General features: G+C 61.3%; 2 protein-coding genes across 7 annotated transcripts; one reads left to right on the top strand and one right to left on the bottom strand.

The window, feature by feature from the left end:
- Positions 1-61: 61 nt before the first annotated feature.
- On the bottom strand, positions 62-15,319 carry EZH1 (enhancer of zeste 1 polycomb repressive complex 2 subunit). 3 transcript variants are annotated; one of them, XM_068660910.1, is made up of 21 exons: positions 15,231-15,319; positions 13,260-13,380; positions 12,578-12,706; positions 12,212-12,331; positions 11,028-11,148; positions 10,398-10,571; positions 9,397-9,499; positions 8,967-9,130; positions 8,086-8,177; positions 7,336-7,510; positions 6,989-7,185; positions 6,441-6,532; positions 5,865-5,905; positions 5,306-5,431; positions 4,393-4,571; positions 3,831-3,926; positions 3,255-3,336; positions 3,045-3,125; positions 2,833-2,917; positions 2,612-2,716; positions 62-335 (listed from the first exon to the last, which is right to left on the bottom strand). In XM_068660910.1, exons 1-20 carry the CDS (start codon positions 15,278-15,280, stop codon positions 2,656-2,658), a joined length of 2,289 nt encoding a protein of 762 aa, XP_068517011.1. In that variant the 5' UTR covers positions 15,281-15,319; the 3' UTR covers positions 62-335; positions 2,612-2,655. The 3 variants fall into 3 exon arrangements, with proteins under 3 accessions (XP_068517011.1, XP_068517010.1, XP_068517012.1); XM_068660909.1 differs by lacking the exon at positions 62-335 and having other exon boundaries at positions 638-2,716; XM_068660911.1 differs by lacking the exons at positions 62-335; positions 15,231-15,319 and adding an exon at positions 13,577-14,434 and having other exon boundaries at positions 638-2,716.
- Positions 15,320-19,639: 4,320 nt separating this feature from the next.
- On the top strand, positions 19,640-21,843 carry RAMP2 (receptor activity modifying protein 2). Of its 4 annotated transcripts, none has more exons than XM_068660831.1 (5): positions 19,640-19,786; positions 19,935-20,087; positions 20,985-21,083; positions 21,215-21,317; positions 21,420-21,843. In XM_068660831.1, exons 2-5 carry the CDS (start codon positions 20,027-20,029, stop codon positions 21,670-21,672), a joined length of 516 nt encoding a protein of 171 aa, XP_068516932.1. In that variant the 5' UTR covers positions 19,640-19,786; positions 19,935-20,026; the 3' UTR covers positions 21,673-21,843. The 4 variants fall into 4 exon arrangements, with proteins under 4 accessions (XP_068516932.1, XP_068516933.1, XP_068516929.1 ...); XM_068660832.1 differs by having other exon boundaries at positions 19,662-19,783; XM_068660828.1 differs by having other exon boundaries at positions 19,671-19,786; positions 20,008-20,087.
- The last annotated feature ends 416 nt before the right edge of the window (positions 21,844-22,259 follow it).

The raw sequence follows: 22,259 nt of genomic DNA on the forward strand, positions 1-22,259 counted from the left end.
TTTCTACCTTTTTTTTTTTTTGGTGTTGTTCTTGTCGTCGTTGCTGGATATTCTACTACACTCCGGTGTTTTTTTTTAATTCTCTCGGTTTGTATAAAAACAAAACAAAAAAAAAAAAAACACAAAAAAAAACGCAAAACGGAACGTTACGTCGGGTGTTACACGGTGGAAGTGTCGTGGTAAGTGGTCCGTAGTTCGCTACTTCCCCGCCCGGGGTGCTCGTCTCTTGCCCTTACCGCCAGCCCGGGGAAAGCTCCCGTTCGCGCGCTGTATCGTGGTTCAGACGATGTTACAGAAATGCATTTATCTACCCAAAGGCCTGGCTCCGCTGGGCACTTTATTTAAAAAAAAAAACAACAAAAAAAATCCGTTTTGTTGGACGAGATGCGGAGAGCCTCAAATAAAGGCAGAACGACGGCGTTGGACGCGCTCCCCCGGCCTCCCCTTGGGTGCGGAGGGCGAGTGGCTCCGCTCCTCCCCAGCACCGGGGACGGGCACTGGGGTGACCCCACGGGACATCCACCACCCACCGGGGCCACAGGGACCCGAAAAACCTGGTTGGGTCCCACCATGGGGGGGGCTCATCCCGCTCGGCTGCAGGGCAGCGCCGGGGAACAGAGCGCAGCGAGCCGCAGCGGGGTGTTGGCGACCACTTTATTGTGACAAAGGCTCCAAGCCACGTTCATTTTTTTAAAGTGCATTATAATTCACCGTCAACGAACCACAGACACAAGCCTGGCATAGTGCAGATACGGCAGGACACCGAGCGGACAGCGGGGGCCGGGGCAAGCCGGGGGGACGGAGGCAGCGGGAGCGGGGATGGGGGAAGAGGGAGAGGGGCCGGGGTACAAGCGCTGCTCCAGACGGACCCAAATCGCCAGGCGGGATGGGCAGCGGGCAGGACGGGGGCAGACCCGGGCCAGGAGGGGCTCAGCTCCCCGTGCACACCCAGGGCGCTCTCTGCGTTTGGGGATGCGATGGGGGCCGTGCCCTGCCCTGCGTGGGAGCCCTGGGGGTCCCAAAGGAGCAGGGCTGTGGCTCCAGCCCTGGACAAACACCGTCCTGCAGCACCGCTCCAGGCTGGTGCAGGAGTCCAGCAGCTCCCAGCACCCCGCACCAGGCCAGCTGGCAGCACACGTGGCTCCTGGGGACAGCCCCAACCTTCAGTTCCCTGCTCAGGGAAGAGGCATCCACCCATCCATCCACCCATCCACCCATCCATCCATCCACCCATCCATCCATCCATCCATCCATCCATCCATCCATCCATCCATCCATCCCCCCCTCCCCGCATCCATCCATCCCTCCCTCCACCCACCCAGACAAACGGCCCCACCAAGGTGCTGCCGAAGGACCATGGTGGTCTGGGACATCCGTGGTCCCCCCCCCAACCTGAGAGCACCCTGGGCAGCGCACAGGGCTCAGCTGCCTGGCTGGGAATGCTTAGTTTAAAGTGCTTTTTTCTTTTTTTCTTCTTGCATGGGGTGCTAAGGCCAAACCTCACCTTGCCAGGGAACGTTTTCCCTTTATCCCCAAGGCCAAGGCCAGGACAAAAAGCATCAGAAACCTCCGCAGAGCTTTCTGGGGAGTCTTCCCCTCTGTCACCGCACGCAGCGGTCTGCTGCGCCCTGCTCAAACCTCACCAAAACAACATCCAAGCAATTCTGTGCAATGAAAAAGGCTCCTAAAGCACCCGGTGCATCTCCAAGGGCCCATGCCTCTCCGAAAAGGACTGTCCTGGCAGAGCAGGGTGGGGGAATCAGCTTTGGTACTGCGTGGTCAGGAAGCACCTGCCTGGAGCACGGCCAAAGCCCCAGCTCCCAGGCTGGCTGCAGCCCCAGCCGAGCAGTGGGGGGCTCCCCCCACAGCCCCAAACCTGTCCCAGCCCCAGCAGACCCAGCCAGCTGCGGGCTGGGAGGGCTCCCTCCCACCCCCCAGTGCTTTCTTTCCGTGGATTCCCCTTGTGCTTGCAGCAGCACCCCCGTAACATCGTCTCCAACCAGCTCAGTAGCATCCCTACCCAAAGTGACTTTTTGCATAGTGCTGCTCGCCCTGTCCCGGGGGATCGTGCCACACGAGCCACGTGCTGGTGGTCCCCGTCCTCCAGCCAGCTGGGGCAGAGGGAAAAAAGCCCCAGGGACAGCAGCTGTGAGGCTTGGGGACGTGCAGGCATGTGGCCACAGCTCCGATGCTGTCGTTGTCCTGGTTGGCAGGACAAGAAGGGCAGCGAGAGGCAGCACCAGGGACCTGAGCTTGTCCCTGGGGAGCTGGAGCTGCCCCCAAGGGTCTCGGTGCAGGCAGCCCCTCGCTTGCTTTCAGCAGTCAGCAGAAAATGGGAAGAGGCTGAAAGCTGGCGACTGGAAACCTTCTGCACCACGGCTTTTCTTCAAGCCCCAGCCACCTCGGTCCACGGGCTCCCTCCAGCCCAGGACACAGCCAGCAGGGAAGGTGCCGGGGCTGGGCAGAGCCGATACCCGGGCAGCAGCTGCTCACGCTCCTGCCCCAAGTCTCTCTCCGGGTGTCTGAGCAGCAAGTAGCACTTGTGACACACACAGCAAGGGGAACACGGGCAGCAGTCATGTCAGCGTGAAGCAAACATGGCATCGCTTACAAGGTGCAGCAGCAAGGAGCGCGGGGACCCCCCCGGCACACAGCCTAGATGATATCCGTCTCCCTCTCTATGCCGACGTACTTCAAGGCGTCTGCCTGGCTGTACCTACAAGACAGGGAAAGCCACAGCTGCCGGAACGACCTCTGAACTCCCTGAAAACGTGCACGGAAAGCAGGGTTAAGCCCTGCCCGGGGTCCCCAGCCAGCTGCTCCCCACGTTACCGGTAATCGAAGAAGAGCTCCTCTCCCGCCTGGATGGCTCTCTTGGCAAAGATTCCTATCCGGTGGTCTCCATTCACCATCACAACTGCAAGCAGAGGGACAACGTCGGGGACATGCGGCTCCCCTGGGGGGCTCCAACCTGCAGCGACCCCTCTGGGTCTCTCCCAGAGACCCTTCCCCAGCCTTGACCTGCCCAGCTGGGGACAGCTCACCTTTGGCATAGCAATTGGGGTTCACAGAGTGGTTGGCAAAGCGGATTTTGTTTCCCTTGCGAGTGGCGTCGACGACAAAATCTGTCGAAAGGCAAAAGAAGAGAACTCTGCAGCGTCCTGCGAAGACCAGACCGCTGCCCACAGGACGGAGGGGCTCGAGGCTGCCCACCCACCAGCCCCTGCCACCCCTTGAAACCCCACATGAGTTACCATTGTTGAGGTTGAAGAGGAAACTCGACATGTACTTGTCGTAGACCTTGCCTCGCCGGTCAGCCTCATCCTGTGAAATAAGCTGGAGAAGGAGAACGCCTTGAGAGAGCCTCAGTGCCTGAGGGCACGGTAAGGATGGCTGCAAGGAACAACGCTCCTGGATCTCCTGGAGGTGCCTCCTGCCCTTCCACACCAGCGGGTGGGGGTTCGCCAGGGCTCAGGAGGAGCAGAGGAGGAGCTGGGCTCCTGGGGAGCAGCACACACACACACCAGACATCCCTCCTTGGTGTGGGGCTTAGAGCTGGGTCCCAAAATGGCACGAGTTTCTAACTCAAAGCTGGGTCAGAGGGAGCCCGTGGCCGTAGCTGAGCTGGGGAAGGCCCCTGAGATAACCACAGAGCAACAACCACGACGCACACCCACCCGAGCACGGGGCAGCACTGTGATCTATGGTCCATACTGACACCAATCAGATGAACATATATCACAATTCTTTTAACATCTCTACTCTTTTAATAAATTATAAACTTTGATTATGATCCTATTTTGAAGACAGCCATTTATAGCAGCACTGACCTCCCCGCAGTACTCCGAGATGAATTCGTTCTTCTGCACGGACTCCTTGATGAAAGTCCCCCAGCCAGCGACATCCGAAGGTGCCAGCAACAAGTGCTAGAGCCAAGGCGAGAAGAAAAAAGTTTGGGTGGGCAGAGCAACCCCCCCCAGCTCTGAAGCAGCGCAGGGATCGTGCCCCAGGTGTCTGTGCTGGGCTCAGGGCAGTGCCCAGGAGCAACCACGCCGTGCTCTGAATTTCTCTCTCTTTTTTATACGCAGTCCCTCGTCCTGACCAACAAAATTCAAGACCTGACCTTTCTTTGGAGCCATTTTTCACACTCCCTTGTTCTCACCCTTCCTCGTATCCCCCCCATCTCCCATTTTTCACACCCATAATCCATACTCCAGAGTAAGTGCTGTAGGAGCCTGGGGCAGAGCAGCTTCTGTTTGATTTTTTCCTCGCTCAGACAGCTGCGGGTGGCTCACACCCCCCCTTTCCCACACCGCAGCGATCCGTTTATCAACCCTGCCCCGAGGCAGCCCTTTTGCCAGCAGCCCAGAGCCACGGCGACACCGCAAATACCTTTTTGAGACCTCGCTGGATGCTGCAGTTCTTGCAGGAGACCACCTTGCAGTCCCAGTGCTCCGAAGCCCCGCAGGTCAGGCAGAGGTCGGGGTCGCACTCCCGCACGGCCAGGTAGCACGGGCACTGCTTGGTGTTGCACTGGGTTTTGCAGCGGCAGCCTGGGAAGCGATTCTGACCTGCAGGAACACAAGGTGGGTTTCTCAAAGACAAGGAACAAAATACAGAAGCTCCTGCTGAGCCGGGTCTCGCCCTGGCAGGCTGTTTGGGCTCTGTGCAGAGACAAAACTCAAATTGGCTGTGAGCAAGGGGCAGGCTGCCTGCACGCCACCCAGCTAACACGAGGAAGGTGCCTTCGTGCTAATAACGAGCTTTGCAGCCCCTCTGCTCCGGGAAGGAGAGATGGGAGCTCCTCACCAAAGGATGTAACGTGACAAAGGGACATTTTTCAGCCTGGGCACCCACGGCTGAAAGCCAGAAAGCAGAGCAAGAGCCTGGGGGCCACTCACACCTCGCAGAGCACAGACCCACGCGTGGGGTCCCTCCTGCCTCTGCGGCTGGAGATGCTGATCTGCCTCTCGGGGCTGATTACGTGCAAATTGAGATCAGCTCTGATAATATGAACAGATCTCCTTCCATGGGACTGGCAGCAACACCCAGGGCTTGGTGCTCGATGCAGACGAGCAATCTCTAATGAGAGCCTGTATCGCTTGCTGCTGGGGGACACGGGGCAGCATGGAACAGATTTTCCCCTCAGATTTATCAGCCTGCTAATCCACCTGCTGCAGACGGACAGAGAAATGAAGGCAGGGATAAAAGAGGCCTTCAGCAAGCCCCAGGGCTGCGCCCTCCCCCTGTCTGGGTGAGAATTTCTGGCTGCGTTCAGGTCTGGTAGCCCCAGCTTTTTCCTTACAGTCAGGGTTGCACTGGCAGAACTTCTCACAGAAGTTCTGGGTCATGATGCAAGGGCAGGAGCTGTCACAGGGATGTTCGGGGTGGTCACAGGGCTGGTAGTTGTACACCTGGGTAGGCGAGTTATCTGGAGCAAGAGGAGAAAAGGCAGGGTTAGAAGCTGCACGCCCGGGGGCTCCGGAGCAGAGCACGTGCACGTTCCCCGTCTGCCTGCAGAGGGCAGGAAGCCCAGCAGCGCTCAGAGCACAGCTGTAATTACAAACACACATGACACACGTCTGCTTTACACCTCCGCAGCCCGTTTTGCACGGGGACTGCACGCCAAACCTCAGCCCAAATCCGGCTGGAGCAGGACCCTGCCTCTCCCACCGCCTGGGAGAGAGCGCTGGCACGGCAGGGATGGGGGTGGCACACCCACAGCGGCACCAAAACTGGCCCCTTCGGTGGGGAGCTGCTCCCCCTGCACCCCAGGACACGCAGCAGGACGCGGTGTCCTGTGCAAGCCCCCGGGGGAGAACGGCCACGCAAAACCACAGCCGAGCGCAGCCGCAGACGTTTACCTTTCTTCAGCTGGATCTTCCTGCAGTGCGCAGCCCACAGCCTGGGAGGGAAGCAGAGAAGTGTCAGGGGTGGGGGGAGCCGCCAGCCAGCTGGGGCCAGGCGATTCCAGCAGGGCTGCCTGGCAGCAGCGTGCGTTAATAAACCACCCGGCGGCCGCGCGGCGCAGAAAGATGAGAACGGCGCAGCTACAGGAGTTATTTAAGGCAAGCCTGAGAGCCAGAATCACGCTGGATACGCCGGATCAGCACACAGAAAGTAGGTTAGGAGGCAGGGAGCTCGGGCTGAGGCTGCTGTCAGGACAGTGCTGGCCTCCTTGCAGCAGTGCGGCACCGTGCAGCCCCCCGATCCGGGGCTGAGCCCGTGGGCGCAGGACCCCGCAGAGCTCCCCGAGCAGGAGGACAGCACCAGAGAAGGGCCAGGGGCCAGCTCCCAGCCGGCAGCACAATCAGCCCTGTGTGACAGCGAGAAGTGTGCGCAGATGGGAGCCAGATGGGGATTACCAGGAATGCTCTGGCACGAAAAGCAGTGGATCTGGTTGCGTTTTTAAGAACAAAACAAGCTTGTCCAACACTTGCCTGTGCTTCCTTTTCTTCTTCTGGGATGGATTCATTAATTCGTTTGTTGGCAGCTTTGTTATAAGCGATTCTTTAACTGCAAACTGAAAGACCTACCAAAAAAAAACAGAAGCAAAAAGAAGAATAAAGTTCAGTATGTCCAAGTCACCTTTATCTAAAGCACAAATGGAGAGAGTACAAACACACACACGCACGGTGGGGGTCCCAGTAAGCAGGCAGCTCTGCCCCCAGTTTCACCAAGCTGTGGGTGTCCTTGCTTTTCTGGCCAGGGACACAAAACCACCCCCTGTCCCACCAGGCTGGGCTAAGGCACGCTGAAGAAACCTCACAGCACTGCACGTGTGCGGGGCTTGTTCTGTGACCAGCAGCCGTGCTGCTAAATAACACCGCCCAGCTTCCCAAAGCGTTGATGCAACACGCTCCTCCGGGCGGTTTGCAGCAGGGAAGAAGAAAAAAAAAAAAGCAGCAAGCAGCAGCAAAGGGCTCCCTCCTGCCCCGGGGCCAGGCGCTGTGTGCCTGCCTGCCCAGACCAGAAGGTCGGGCCGTACCTGCTTGCACGTCTTCGTCCCCAGCAGCCTGGCAATGGAGCAGAAGTTGTTGAAGTAGGTCCCGTGGAAGACACGGAAGAGAGACTCCTCGGCTCCTGTCCACTCCACCGGCTCCTGCTGCGTCTCCACCGCAAACAGCTGGGACGAGGCCGGGCTCAGCTTCTGCTTGGTGGGGGTCTGGCAGCGGGAGTTTGCCTCTGGCAAGGAAGGCAGAAGTTAGGGGCAGGGATGAGCAAGAACACAACGCCTGCTGTCACAGCTTCCTCGGGCAGCGGTGCTCCGAGGGGGCCTGAGCCAGCCTGTCACACCCCTCCAGGGCACCGTGCCACCTCCCCCTGCCTCCGTACCCGAGGAACTAGAGGCCCACTCGTTGCCCGTGTCTCGGTCGCTGTCTCCCTCCCTTGTCTCAGCGAGGGCCGGGGTGTTTGAGCAGGACGCACTGACCACATGGTGCCTCCGGCGGCGCCTCCCCGAGCACTTGGAGCGCGGGTTGTGCAGCGCAGCGAACTCCTTGGCTCCTTCCTGCAAGCAGAGCAGAGCACAGGGTGGGTGGCACGCAGCCAGGACGCGCAGAGAGGCCTTGGGAGAAGCTCTCCTGCCACCACGAGAAGGCAGGAGACCTGTCACACGGAATAGGGTCACCTCCAGGAAGTGCCACGGCCCTGCCAGCTGCCTGCACTGCACCCTGCTGCTTCGTGTCCTGCAGCATCACCGCCCGGTACGGGCAGGATCCCTCACCCCGCTCCTCCAGCCTGCTTCCCTGTCTCTTGCCCTGGCAATGACACCCTCCCGGCCTCTGTTCTATGTCCTCCCGGCCTCTGTTCATCCTCAGCCCTGCAGCTCCCCTCAGATGCTGATATCTCAGATAATCTGAAGGTGACACGAAGACGCTTCCAGTAAGGCTCATCTCTGGATCCATGCTTCCCCACATTCAGTGACAACGAGATAATCAGGTGAGATAATCAGGTGAGATTTCAGAATTAGGTAATTCTGAAAAATCACCAAAGTTGTGGAAAAAAAGACCCACAAAGTACTGAAAAGCAGGGCTGGCCAGGCCACTTCCTACGGCGGTTTCAGAAGCTGCAGCACAAACGTACCAGCCAGAGGAAACAGTCTGCTCCGCAAGGGTCCGGCTCGATTTTCGTCTCTCTGTTCTTTCGTTTGTACACATTGGGAGTAGCGTGAAAAGCTGAAAAAATAACAGTGAGCTTTACTACCAGCGTTCTCCAACAAGGGTCACCCACCACAGAGCAAAGGACAGGGACAGCACGAGGGGAGTGAAGGCAGTGACCAGGAGCAGATCTCCCAAGAGCAGGGCACAAGGTGGGGACGTCTCGGCCAGCCCGACTCCTAGCGATGATGGGAACTTAGCATCAGAGGGGAAACACTTGGGAAGGAGAGGCCGTAGGAAAAATGTCTGCTTTCAGACTGAAACACTACGACTGCATGATCTTAATAATAGATCCTTAAATAAATAATTCACTGGAGAGAGTCCTGTGACTTTCCAGGGAAGCTCTCAGACCTGGGAAGCAGCAGGTCCAACAGCCAACCCCTATCCAAAAAGGCTTTGGCAGAACAAACCGCAGGAACATGACTAAGACGGAGCTGTAAGTTCCAGCGAGGCAACAAAACACGGGGGCATGTCCAGACTTTGGAAGCGTGCCAGCCTGGCCTTTCCCTGCTGAGCTTCTGCGAAGTGAGAGTGAAGCCCAGTCACAGCACTGCTTCTGGAACCAAAGTGCCAGGAGGCCCAGCACAGCACAACCAACAGTGGGGAGCCAGAGCAGGGTTGCCAGGCGGGTTGCTTTCCGTCCACTCGTGGGAATTGGTGGAGCTGCCTTTCCAAAAGGCTCGGGGGCACCTGACAGCCTCTAAAAGCTCCGCTGCCAACGCCAGGGAGGCGTCACCCTCTGGCGACTGCCGAGCGAGGCACGCAGGAGCACAAAGCGCTGAGGAAAGGAAAAAAAGGAGCACTTACGGTGCAGAAAGCAGTCGTATTTGAAGCAGCGCCGGCAGAAGAGCGTGTGGAAGGAGTGCAGGGACTGCTCGCGCTGCACTGACTTCGCGCAGGGCCCGTCAATGTTGGGGGTGCACTGCGGGGGCAGCACATTCGGGTCCGACACCTCCGTGAGCTCTCGGTACCTATGGAGCAAACAGAGACAGCCACCCGTGTGCGTTTTTTGCCTAATTCGGGACGTTTTACAAGGCTTTGTGTGACTGAGGTCTCATGACTCTGGCTCGGATACCTTGAGGCTAAACCAAAAGTTGCTAATACTCAAAAAATGTTCTGCTCACAGCGCCCGCAGCCAAGCGAGCTCTGCTTTCTGCTCAGAGCACAGGGCTGTTGTCTAAAACACAAATTTTAGCCGTCACTAACAAAGGGAATAAGCAACACACACAACTTCTACCTCTCTTTCATGTCATCTGGAAAGCCGTACTCGGGGAACATGGAAGAAATGGCAGTGAAAATCATGTCGTTTGGAAACCGCTTCTTTGAACACTTCTTGTTACCTAAGGAAAAAGAAGAGAGTTGCTCGGTTATGCTGGACGTGACCGTGCCTCCCCTTTTTCCAGAGAGGGCGATTCCAGGAGGTGTTCTGGACGGCGTTTTAAGAGACAGAACCGTAACCACCCAGACAATTCTGTCTTGCAACCAGGCTAAATCGTTTCCAGATGCATTGCACTCCGCCACCTTCCAATTAGCATCATGTGTTGATGGAAGGACTAATGATTTCGTGTGGAATATTGCTTTTTTCTTACCAAGACAAGGTTTACAGACAACACTTTCCTACGTCTGCAAAAGGTGCTGGTGTTTGTGCTGCTCCTATCGCTACAAATCAAAGGTGAAACTCCCCGTCAGCATTCTGAAGGGCACGCAGGACATGTGAAAATCCCGTGAACCAGAGCTGCTTCGACGCAGCAAAACCCCCAGGTGGCACAGGAGAAGGCAGATGAACACTAAGAGGTGGAAAAGGAGGCTGGAAGGGATTTGAGAAGCTTCACCTCCCTGTCCTACAGCACAATGAGATCTCCCTACAAACCTACTGACAGATGCTTGCCAGGCCGGCGCTTTGAAGCCTCCAGGAGCAGAGATCTCACATCCTCCCCAGGTAATACCCCCCTGCTTTGCTCATCGTCCCATTACACGGCTTTCCAGATGACTCAGCTGAATTCCTCCTTGCTACACTTAAAGCTGATGACTGCTTATCCTGTCCGCAGGGGACAGTGAGAATAACTGGCTTCCCTTCTCCTTTCATCCACCTCACCAGAACTTGCCAAGCTGGCTACTGCCCCTAAGTGACACACGAATAACCACGAGAGTGAGGGCAGGAGAGCACTGGGCAGCTCCTAAGGCAAGGTAGGATGGAGACACGACCATCACAGCCCCATTTTCTGCAGCCAAACCCACCTTCCGCTGCAGTTCGTTTCCTCTTCCTCGTGACTGGCAGCTCCTCTTTCCCATCCTCCTGCTTAGCCTCAGAATCGTTGTGTCCTTCCTCTTCCTCGTCCGAGTACTGATTGAGGGCGTTCACCAGCTCCAGGAACACAGCGTCGCTGATGAGGACCGACCCTGAAATCATTTCTGAAACACGGTGGTGTCAGCCAGGCTGTGGTAAATCACCAGCCAGCCACAGGGTGTTATTATCAGTGAGAACCTTCCTGGCAATTTTGGAAGGATAAATGGGATTTTAATGCTACAGAGTCATAAGAGTGGTGGTCTTGGCTGAGGTAAAAGTGAAACGATGTTGCTGAGCTCCTCCTAACATCTAGCACATTTTTTGGCTTCCCAGAACTGCCTGTGGATGCCCCTGAACAAGAGCTCTGGCTCCAGAGCATCCTGGGCCTAGAACGGAGCAGGGTACCAAAAGGCAGGAGCGTGTCCTTGCAAACCAGCACCACAGGCACATTCCTGCTTTCCTCCTCTAAGAGCTCTCAGAGAAAAGCTGGTTACTGCTGCCACCTTTTGACTTCTTAACTGCTTTGATAGCGAATTTGCACGAGGGCAGTGAAAGGACAGCGCTGAGCACTCCCGCGTTACCTTCCTCTCCGTGAACCTTCCCATCGTAGTTATTAATGAGCTCTTCAATGAAGGTTTCATCCTCTTCCTTCACCTCATCTCCCATGTACGGGATATTGCACAGAACAGTTTCATCCTCCACCTGTACAGAGATCAGATGAGGTTCGGTAACCCAGCACCTGCTGATTCCCACCCAGGCTGTGCCTCTAGGGCTGCTGCCGTCCGTTCCACACAGCCCACGCAGTAAAGCAAAGGTTCAGCCTCCCCAGCAGAAGTTTTGGCTGTCTCATCACTGACATTTCCTTGTTATTCCGTACCAGCAGCCTAACCCTGATGCCAAAAAGTGCAATCTGATTTAAAAAATAAAAAAATAAAAGCGGTGTATCCAGGGGTTATGGAAACTCAGAAACGCACACGCTGCCAAGAATAATAAACACGCGAAAATGTCAGAGGGGTCACGGTCATTAAGGTGGAGTGGGACGAGAGCAGTGAAAGGCAAAATGGCAACGCATCCCAGGAGGGATACAGCTGGAGCCGAGGAGCATTCTCACATCAGCTGCACAGAGCAAGGACATTTGGCTCTCATTGCCATGGCACCGGCGAGGGGCCCTTTTCGTGTCACATCTCCCAGTGCCAGCCTGCTACACCTGGTCCCAGGGAGCTCCTTGCTTGTAGGAATACACACACACACACACACTGGGAAAAGGGGCAGGCTAGCCGCAGCCTGCTTTGTAAATAATCTTAACTAAGCCAGGACAAAACAGTATTTAAATTGTCCTCCACGCTACTGGGATCCTCGATAGCGTCCCTACAAGCAGATCAGCAGAGTAACCCAGTCACAGGGGAAAGGAGCTGCCTAAAAAATGCGAGTCTTCATTTAAAAGGGAAGTTAAAGGAGAAAAAGAGAAGGTAATAACCCTGCCCAGGCGAAAAAAAGAAAGCATTTGCTCCTAGAATCCTGTGAAATAAGGCAATAATGGTGGCCCCATGAAGGAGCCAGGTGTGGAAGAGAGACTGGCTGGGTAAAACAGCTTGGATGTGGGGTTCACCACAACAAGCAAATAAAGCGATGCTCCCCCTCATCTCCTGAGCAGACATCGCTTGAAACAAGCTGGCTGAAGATGGTTTAATCACTGCACAACCAATCTCACAAAGATCTGCACTGATCTCACACAGACCCTGTTCCTCAGAGCCTTCGCACCTACCATGAAGTTCTGCTGAAGAGGGGACCAGGAGTACATGATGGGCACCAGAGCCACGGTGTTCAGCGTCCTCATGTACAGCGTCTGGCTTGGAAATCCTGGAAAAATGCTCTCCACGGTGCACTGGGAGAGAAACAAAGAGAAAGGCAGTGAGGAAACAGCCCCTGGGAGGCAGCCACAGGAGGAAACTGCACTTCAGGACAAACAGCAAAGTGCTGCGGTCACTCATTGTGGCTCCTCCATAGTAAAAGCTTTTCCCCCCCATTTTCCAGATACCAAACTATCTATAAATTATCCTCACAGTTCCCTGCAAAGCCCTGGTTCTGATTCACCTTTGTTGCTGCTGTGCCTTTTTTTTGCTCTCCCTACCTGTTTTAGGAAGGGGTGCCCGCTGACCGGCTTCATCAACTGCACTGGCTGAACTCGAAGCTTCTTCCAGTCTTCGTTCAGGATTTGAGTCTTTTCGTGAACCTTTGCAAAGTTGGCCACAAAAAGAGCCTGAAACGAGGGAAAGAAGCACTGGAAACTTAAAAATCACGTCGAGGTTGAGAACATCAAAATCCCCCCTGAGATTTTGTTTCACGGATCAAAACGTGAAGCCGAGGCAGAGCACTTCAGACTGATGACACTCGTTAGAAGGAATCCTAATTAACCTCAGCATCGCTACAAAGCTGTGCTGAACATGTAGCAAAAGCCAGCAGCTTTTAATAATTCTTGATCGGATCCAACCTGTTCTAAAATCTTACCTGCCACGGAGAAAAGCAGAGGCAGAAACCCACGGAGCCTTAGCACCAAGGGGGTTAAAGCAAGGAGAGACTTTGCAGGGTCAGTGGAAAGGAGTCCTCTCCCTGCCCACCCTGCTCTGCCTCAACCACTGAGCACGAAGGGAGCTGAACTCTCTTCATGCTTACCATGGCTACAACCGAAATGCAATTTTGCAGCTCTCCCTGTGAAGCTCTCAGCTGCAAACTGCTCAAACGCCGCAAGCCAGAGCGAAGGCTCGGGCAGAAATCCTCCCAGCTAGAGCTGGCACCTCTCGTTCCAGCTTTACCTTGGCTCCCATGTTCGCCTGAAACCTCTTGAGCTGCCGAAGCCGCATGTATTCGGACTTGACTTTCCTTTTCCAGTATATGATACACTTCGACGTCGGAGGAGTGGCGATTTCCATTTTTCTACAAAAAACGCAGGAAGAGTAAATATCGAATAACAGAGAGCTTAGCGTTACGAACAAGTGGTGTTAGGAAAAAAAAAGAAGAAAAAAAAAAACACGTGGATTTTAAATGCATCACAGGCTTTAACGAGGAAAAAAATAATCACATAAATCTGCACGAGCCCTTTTTACGGAACAATTAAGAGCACAAATTGCACCGAAAAGCTCGGAGAGCTCTTGGATGGCAGCAGCAGCAGAGAACTGCGTGTGCTGACAGGGATTCAGCTGCCTCTGCCCTGCGTGAACCCCTCCGAGTCCTCCACGGGCACCGTGTCCGCGCCGTTCCCCTTTCTCCTTCTGCCCAGGGCACCGGCAGAACAAAACGACAACGCCAGGAGCCTCCTCACGTCCAGCCAGAGCCTTTCTGGCCTTGCCAGGAGGCCGGGGAGGATTTCTGTTTGTTTTTCAGCCCTTCCCTTCAGAAAGGCACCGCTGTATCCAGCAGGAACCAGCAGGTTTCGAGGGATGAGGGGCAGCCTTCGAGCCCCCCGGGGAAGGGATGCTGCAGCCCCCTCCCCAGCTGCAAACACCCCCTGTGGGGCACGGACGTGCTCTGCCCTCCCTGCAGCCCCCCCAGGCCTCGTGCCCAGGGGCTGGCAGCAGCAAACAGGCCCCTGACGGCAGCAAAACCCTACAAAAATGGGGTTTGCCCACGGAGCCCGCAGGGTTTTCGGGGGAGCCTGGTTGGGGGGGGGTGGAGGGGTCAGCCCGAGCCTCCTGCCCCACACGGGCACTGCCCTACAGGGGTTTGGCCTGCCCCACAGGCCCCAAGTTACCCCGCAGGGCCCCCAGCTGCCCCCACAAGCCCTGATCTGCCCCCACAGGGGTCTCACACTGCCCCACAGGCCCCTCGGCATGCCTGTGGCCCCCCCAAGATGACCCCATAAGCCCCAAGCTGCCCCATGGGGGCCCCATTCTGCCCCACAGCCCCCCCCAGTTACCCCCATAAGCCCTGATCTGCCCTAGAAGTGCCCCACGGGGGCTCTGCTCTGCCCTACAGGCCACAACCTACCCCACAACCCCCCCGAGCTGCCCCCACAAGCCTCCATCTGCCCCACAGAGGCCCCGATCTGCCCCACAGCCCCCCCAAATTCCCCCCACAACCCCCAATCTGCCCCAAAGTCCCCACAAATTGCCCCCCCAAGACTTGATCTGCCCCACAGAGGCCCCGATCTGCCCCACAGCCCCCCCAAACCGCCCCCCAAGCCCCAATCTGCCCCGTGGGGGCCCCACTCTGCCCCATAGGCCCCCCAAACTGCCCCCCCTAGACTTGATCTGCCCCACAGGGGCTCCGATCTGCCCCACAGCCCCCCCCAACTGCCCCCCAAGCCCCGATCTGCCCCAAAGCCCCCCCAAACTGCCCCCACAAGCTTTGATCTGCCCCACAGGGACCCCTCTCTGCCCCACAGCCCCCCCAGATTCCCCCCACAACCCCCGATCTGCCCCAAAGCCCCCCCAAACTACCCCCCAAGCCCCAATCTGCCCCACAGAGACCCTGATCTGCCCCACAGCCCCCCCAAACTGCCCCCCAATCCCCGATCTGCCCCATGGGGGCCCCACCCTGCCCCCCAACCCCCCCAATTTCCCCCCTCCCCCCCCCAGCAGCCCCCCGGCTTCCCCTCTCTACCCCCCCCCGGTGCCCCCCCCACCCCCCCCCAGCAGCCCCGAGCTCCCCCCTTCCCCCTCCAACCCCCCCCCAACCCGGGGGGGCTCCCCCGCCCCTGGCGGCCCCTGGCGGCCCCTCCCCTCCCGCCGCCCCCCCCGCCCCCCGCCCCCCGCGGGACCCCAGGCCCCGCCCCGCCCCGCACTCACTCCTCGGCCATCGCGCCGGGGGAGGCCGCGCTCCCCTGCGCACCGCGCATGCGCCGAGACGAAGCCCCGCCCCCTCCCCCCCGCAGAAGCCCCGCCCCTCTGCGTGGAGGCCCCGCCCTCTTCTCTTCAGGCCACGCCCCCCTCGCCCCGAGACCCCGCCTTGTGCGCGGAGGCCACGCCCCTTCACCTACAGGCCACGCCCCCTTCGAGTAGAGGCCCCGCCCTCCCTGGTGGTGGCCCCGCCCCTTGGCCTGCAGCCAGGCGGGGCGTGCGGCTCAAGCCACGCCCCCTCCGCTCAAAGCCCCGCCCCTCGGGTTAAGCCACACCCCCTGAGTTAAGCACCGCCCCTGAATTAAGCCCCGCCTCTCTGGTTAAGCCACGCCCCTCAAGTTAAGCCACGCCCCTTGTGTGGCTCATGCCAAGCAGCCCCGGAGGGGTCCCAGGAGTCCCAGGGGTCCTGGGAGGTCCCGGGGGGGGGGGTCCCGAGGGGATCCCAGGGTGTCCCGGGGTGTCCCAGGGGGGTCCCGGGAGAGGTCCAGGGGGGGTCCCGGGGGGTCCTGAGGGGATCCCGGGGGGTCCCGGGGTGTCCCAGGGGGGTCCCGGGAGAGGTCCAGGGGGGGTCCCGGGGGGGTCCCGGGGGGTCCCAGGGGGTCCTGGGGGGGTGTCGTGAGGGGATCCTGGGGGGTCCCAGGGGGTCCCGGGGCCGTTCCCCCTCACAGCGGGCACCGGGAGCGGCTGCCGGTGTCGGACCCGGTGCAGCGGGGGCCTCTGGGGGTCCGAGAGCTTGGAAACTGGGAGCACTGGGAGGCCACTGGGAGGCCACTGGGAGGCCACTGGGACGCATCCTGTGCGCCTCGCCCCAGGCAGGACGCGCTCGGAAGGGCGGCGGCGGCGCTGGGCAGGAAGCGGCTGCGTGGGGACGGCCCCGGGCGGTGGGGACTCGGGGGTGCTCGGGGCTGCTCGTCCTTCCCCCGTCAGCCCCCATTAGGCCCAAACTGCCCCACAGGGGCCTCGCTGTGCCCCACAGCCCCCCCAAACTGCCCCCACAAGTCCCCATCTGCCCCACAGCCCAATGGGTCGCACGACCCCACAGGGTGAGGGGTGAGAAGGGACCCTCAGAGCTCAGCCTGCCTGGGTCAGGTCCCACAGGGGGGCTTTGGGTGTCTCCACAGACCCCATAACCCCCCAAGCGGCCTGTCCCAGGGCCCTGCCACCCTCCCCCTAAAAAAGTTTCATCTCCGCTGCCCCCTGTCCTATCATGGGGTGTCCCCACAAACAGCCTGGCTCTGTCCTCCTGACTCACCCTTCCCTTATTTACCGCCACCATTAATGTCACCCCGTCACCCCCCTCCCCGCAGCGGGTCCCCGGGGGGCGGTGGGTGCCCGCATCCCACCCGCAGCCCCGATCCCTCCCGCCCCCTGCATCCGCTGCCTTTGGAGCTGCTGACTCAGCCCAACGCAGGGACCTCGCTGCCCCCCCCCCCCAAACCCCCCCGACCCTCCCACCCATAGGGACTGGGTGGGAAGGACTGGGACGGGCCCCGGGACTGGGATATAGCCCCGGTGGCAACCCCGGCCCCATCCCGGTGGGTAGGAGGATGCTCCGGGCACGGCTCCTCTGCTGCCTGCTCCTTCCCGTGCTCCAGCAGGGTAAGGGGCTGCGGGGGGGGGGGGGGCAGGGAAGGGGCTGGGGGCCTCCCCATGGGGACCTTGCCCCCTTTCTGCCCCCCATCCTGGTCAGGCCGTGCTGGGGGGCATCTCCCCGGCCCCTTCTGGCATCTCCCCGTGGGGGATGCTGCGGGTTTGGCTCGAGCCAGGAGCCCCCCTGCTTGTTGGGGCAGGAGGAGGGGGCTCGCTGTGCCGGGACCCCCCCCCAAAAAGCTCTGTCTGCCCCCAGCCGTGCAGCCTTACATCCCATTTCTCCTGGCTGCAGGGCACGGGGACCCCCTGTATGGAGCCCCCAAGGATGAAGGTAAGGCTGTGAGGCTGTGATGCCGTGGCCGCAGGCAGGGCTGACACAGGGGAATGGGGGGGCCCTGGGCACGGACCCGTGGGTCCCCCCCCCCGTGCCAAAAGCTCCGTCTGTCCCTCCAGCTGACTACCCGGACCTGGATGAGGACGGTGAGTAGGGCTGTGAGCACCACAGGGGCCGCTTGGTGCCCCGTGGGTAACCGACCCCACAATTTAGGATCCCCGGAGGTGCCGGGGGGGCCGTCCCGCTGCCAGGACCCCTACCAGGACTGGGTGGCCCTATACTGCTGGGCCCCCTTCCACGCCACCCTCATGGCCACCCCCGAGGGCAGCCGCTGCCGCTGGGAGCAGATCGGGAGGTGGGTGCTGAGACGGCTCCGAGCAGCCCCCATGGGGGGGGGGTCTGCCCCCCATACACATGGGGTCCTGCCCCCCCTGGCTACCCTCACCCCATCTTTTTCCCCAATTCTCCGCAGCGCCTACAGCGAGCTCTCCGCCTGCACCGAGCTCCTGGCCCGGCTCTTTGCCTGCCCCTGGCCCAGCACCGCTCTCGACGCCTTTTTCCTGCAGGTCCACGCCGAATATTTCAGCAACTGCAGCAGGACGGAGCCCCCCGGGCCGGGGGGGCCGCCCCCCGGGCTGGCTGCCGCTGTGGCTGTGGGGCTGGGCTGCCTCGTGCCCCTCGCAGCCGCCCTCACCCTCAGCAGAGCCCGGAGAGGGGCTCGGAGCCCGGCGGGGGGTGGCACAGCCCCCGGTGTCCCAGTGCCTGAACTGGGCTGAGAGCAAACCCCGGGGGTTCAACGGAGGGGGAGAAGGGTGAGCGGGGTGGGGGTCCGGGGGTCCGGGGGTCCTGTGCTGTGGAGTGAGGTTGGTACTGGGGGTCTGACCGCCTGCCGCCTGCCCTGGGTGGGGGGGGGAGATGGGGAGAAGGGTTCTGGGATTGTGGCCTTGCTGGGATGAGCCCCTTCCCCATGTGCTGAGCCCCTTCCCCATGTTCTGAGCCCCCTCCCCACGTGCCAAACCCCTTCCCCACAGGCTGAGCCCATTTCCCATGTTCTGAGTCCCTTCTCCATGTGCTGACCCCCCCCTCCCCACGTGCTGATCCCCCTTCCCCATGGTCTGAGCCCTCTTCCCATATCCTGAGCCCCTTCCCTGTGGCCTGAGCCCCCTCCCCACAGTCTGAGCCCCTTCCCCACAGGTTGAGCCCTTTTCCCATGTCCTGAGCCCCTTCCCCATGTGCTGACCCCCCCTCCCCATGGGCCGAGCCCCTTCCCCAAAGGTTGAGCCCTTTTCCCATGTCCTGAGCCCCCTCCCCATGGCCTGAGCCCCTCTCCCCACGTGCCAAGCCCCCTCCCCATGTCCCAAGCCCCTTCCCCACGTGCTGAGCCCCTTCCCCACAGGCTGAACCCCTTCTCCAAAGGCTGAGCCCCCTCCCCATGGCCTGAGCCCCCTCCCCATGTCCTGAGCCCTTTTCCCATGTCCTGAGCCCCTTCCCCACATGCAGCCTCCCCTCCCCATGTCCTGAGCCCCTTCCCCAGCACCCCAGGGTGGGTCCCAGCGGGGGGCAGCACCTCGGTGCCAGGCCACGGGGCGGGGGCCGTGACGGCGGGGTGCTGGCCGCCTGCCCCCATCCCGTCCCTGCCCGTCCCCTCGGGGCGCCCAGGGAGGGGCCGTGCTGAGCTCACTGGGTGTCTCCCTGGCACCCGCTCAGGCCGGGAGGCTCCAGCGGCTCCGACAACAAAAGGAGCGGGAGCGGGGGCTGCGACCCCGGCAGTTTTATGGCTTCCAGATGCGTCCCGGGGCCAGCGGCGGCCGCGCAGCCCCCCCCTGGGCCGCTCGGGCTCGGCCGCCAGCAGCGTTGGTTGGCGAGGGAGGGCGCGAAGCAGCGGGGGGATAGGAGCTGGCCACGGCAGGGGGGGTCCCCAACATGCGTTGAGCTGCGATCTGCGCTCCCGAGGGAGGGTTTTTTGGTTTTTTTTTAAAAAAAGGGGAAGATTTTGGGTCGGAGCCCGGCCGCAGGGCAGCGGTGAAACGAGTTGGCGCGGCCTCAGCCGGCTCCTCAGGGCTGGGGGCTGTGGGGAAAAGCCCCCAGGGTGGGAGCAGGGCTTTTGGCAGAGCCCCGCGGTGGGGTTGGGGTTGAGGGCCGGCATCGCCAGCCTCGTCCCTCTGTAATTTCACCACCTCCCTGCCCACTCGGGCCTCGTGCACGTCGTGGCACCGCCGCCGGCCCTTTGGTTCCCACATGGGGCCCATCATGGCGTGTGGGGCAGGTGCCCCACAGAGGGGCTGCGAGCCCGGTTTTGGGACCACAAACCACAATCCCAAACCTCCCCCCCCCACACACACACCCCAAAGCCGAGCGGCGGCGCCCATCCCGGGGCTGAGGCTTTGAAATTTCTCTTTCCCCGGTCCACTCCCCCCCGCTGCCGGGCTGCCTGCCCTCCACGCAGGAGACGAGGGATTTCACAACCCAGCCCAGACAGGATTAAAGAGAAATACACAAGTAAACAAAATCGCGGCCTCCTCACACCGGACGGGGCTGCGAAGGGAGCAGAAACCTCTCCTCGGCCGGGCCGCCCGGGGTGGTGAGCGCGGGGCGATGCCCACCGGGGTCTGGTGGCGGTGGTGGCGGTGGTGGTAGAAGGGTTTTTTTTTGGGGGGGGGGGTGGTCCCGCCGGGAGCTGTGCTTGAAAGCAGCGCTGAGCAATCTCATTTTTCACACGTCTCCTGTAGTCCAACTGCCCCTGTCAGAGGAAAGGAGTCGCTTCCTGTTATTTCCATTGAAATACTTGTCCCGCTCGTTAGCCCCCGCAGGCTGTGGCAGGATGGCACCGTGCGCGCCCACGGGCTGCGGCCGCCTCTCCCGGGGGCTCCTCCTGCTCTGGGGTAAGTGCACGGAGGGGTGGCTGTGGCCGTGGGGGGGGCTCCGTGCTTCGTGCCGGCCCCACACGTGGCCGCCGTCCTTCATCTGGGGCCGTTTCAGCCCCAAAATCCTGCAGTGAGCAGGACGCGGCGCTGCGGTGGCCGTCGCCTGCCTCATATCGGGGTGCTGCCTTTGGGTGCTGGGGGGCGCCCCCTCCCCGGGTACAACCCCTTGGAGGGGGGAGGATGGAGGGGTCCCGGCTGTGACAGAGGGGGGAGAGAGGCGTGAAGGGACCCTCGTGCATGCGACTCCTTCGTGGGGTGCTCCTGTGAGCAGCGGGAGAGCGGCTGGGGGGGTCCCGGCAAGGAGGGACAGCGGGATGGGGACAGGGTGGGCCACCCTTGGGGGCAGGGTGGGCTTCCCCTGGGGACAGGGTGGGCCACCCTTGCTGTAGCCACCGTGCCAGCCCCAGAGGTCCCCTCCAGCCAGCCCCCGGCCCCCCAAAAAAGCCACGGGGGGCGATTCGCCACGCACCGCGGCCTCGCTGCCCAGGGGACAGGATGGCGGCGGCGACTTCCCGAGGGCTGCAGCGGGGCTGGCGGGGTGCCAGGGGGACGCGCCCCACGCCGGTGGCACGATGGAGCACGGGGGGGGTTCTGCTGCGCTCAGCGCTTCCTCTTCCTTCCTGCCTCAGCCCTGCCCGGGCTGCTGACGGGACAAAGCTCGGCCCCGCTGGGGCCACCGCGTGCCACCGGCTGGTAGCCCCCGTCCCCTCCACCGCCACCCGCAGCCAGCCCGGTGGCATCCCCCCCCCGTCACCTCCTCGCTCCCTAACACCGCTCCTGTGGTTCCTGTCCCGTCCCTTCCCGTCCCACCCCGTGCCCACCCCGCTGACCGCGTCCCCTCCGTCCCCTCCGCAGCGCTGCTGGGGCGGGGGCTGTGCCACACGGCCGGCAAGGCGGACGGCTTCGGCCAGGAGGCGAGGACGAGCCCCCCGATGGCCAAGGAGAACTCCACAGGTGGGTGAGCACCGGCAGCACCCCCGTCCCCAAATCCGTCCCCTTCCCCTCCGCCCGTCCCCAAATCCACGGTGCCATCCCGGGCACGGTCCCCGGTGCGGTGCCGGCGCTCAGCGCCCGTCCCCGTGCAGAGGAGGTGTACGGCGCCATGGCGGAGAGGTGCTGGGAGTTCTTCGTCGAACTGATGAGGAACGTGACGGTGCCACAGCTCTGCGACTGGAAGGTCATCAGCAGGTAGGGACAAGGGACAAAATGTGTCCAGGGGCGACCCCGAGCCCCCCCCCCCAAAAAAAACCCACCCAGCGCCCCCCAACCCACCCCGGTTGCGTCCCGCAGGCCCTACAGCTTGCTGCAGGAGTGCTTGGAGGGCTCGGCCGAACACCTCAACCACGGCTACCCCAATGCGCTGGCCGAGCGCTTCATCTTCCAGAGCCACCACCGCTACTTCCACAACTGCTCGGTGGGCAACCAGGTGTTCGACCCCCCCGAGGACGTGCTGCTGGCCATGGTCTTCGCCCCCATCTGCCTCATCCCCTTCCTCGTCACCGTCGTCATCTGGCGCAGCAAGGACGGCAAGGCGCAGCCCTAAGGCGCCGCCGCCATCGTCACCTCCTCCGTGCCCGGTGCCCGGTGCCCGGTGCTGGGCTCCCGGTTGCTCCTGTACCGGGTGTGGGGGGGTTGGGTCCAGGACCCCCCCCTCCCGGTGCCTCCCTGACCACCCGCCAGCCCGCGGCGGGCTAGTAAAGGCTGCTTGCCCCCAGCCCCGGGGTGCTTCTTCCGTGCCCGTTTCCGCCACCGGGGCACAGCCACGGCCCCGCCCCGCCGCACCGGGAGCCCCCCCCCCACCCCCCGCCCCGGCAGCGCTGCTGCAGCCACCGGGCACCGGTGGGGGGCGTGGCTTAACGGGGGGCGTGGCTTTAACAGGAGGGGGCGTGGCTTAACGGGAGGGGGCGTGGCTAAGGGCGGGGTTTGAATGGGTGGAGGGGGGTGTGGGCGGGGCTTTGAGGGAAGGGCGTGGCCTAGCGGGGTGGGCGGGGCGTTTTGATTGGTACATTGAGTGGGGGCGGGGCTTAGCTGCTGGTGGGCGGGGTTTAGCGAGGCTGTGAGGGGTGGGCGGGGTTAGGAGGGGTGGGCGTGGCTTTGGGTGAGTGGGCGTGGTCAGAAAGGGATGGGCGG

Source organism: Anas acuta, chromosome 25 (genome assembly GCF_963932015.1).
Source record: "Anas acuta chromosome 25, bAnaAcu1.1, whole genome shotgun sequence".
Taxonomy (NCBI): domain Eukaryota; kingdom Metazoa; phylum Chordata; class Aves; order Anseriformes; family Anatidae; genus Anas; species Anas acuta.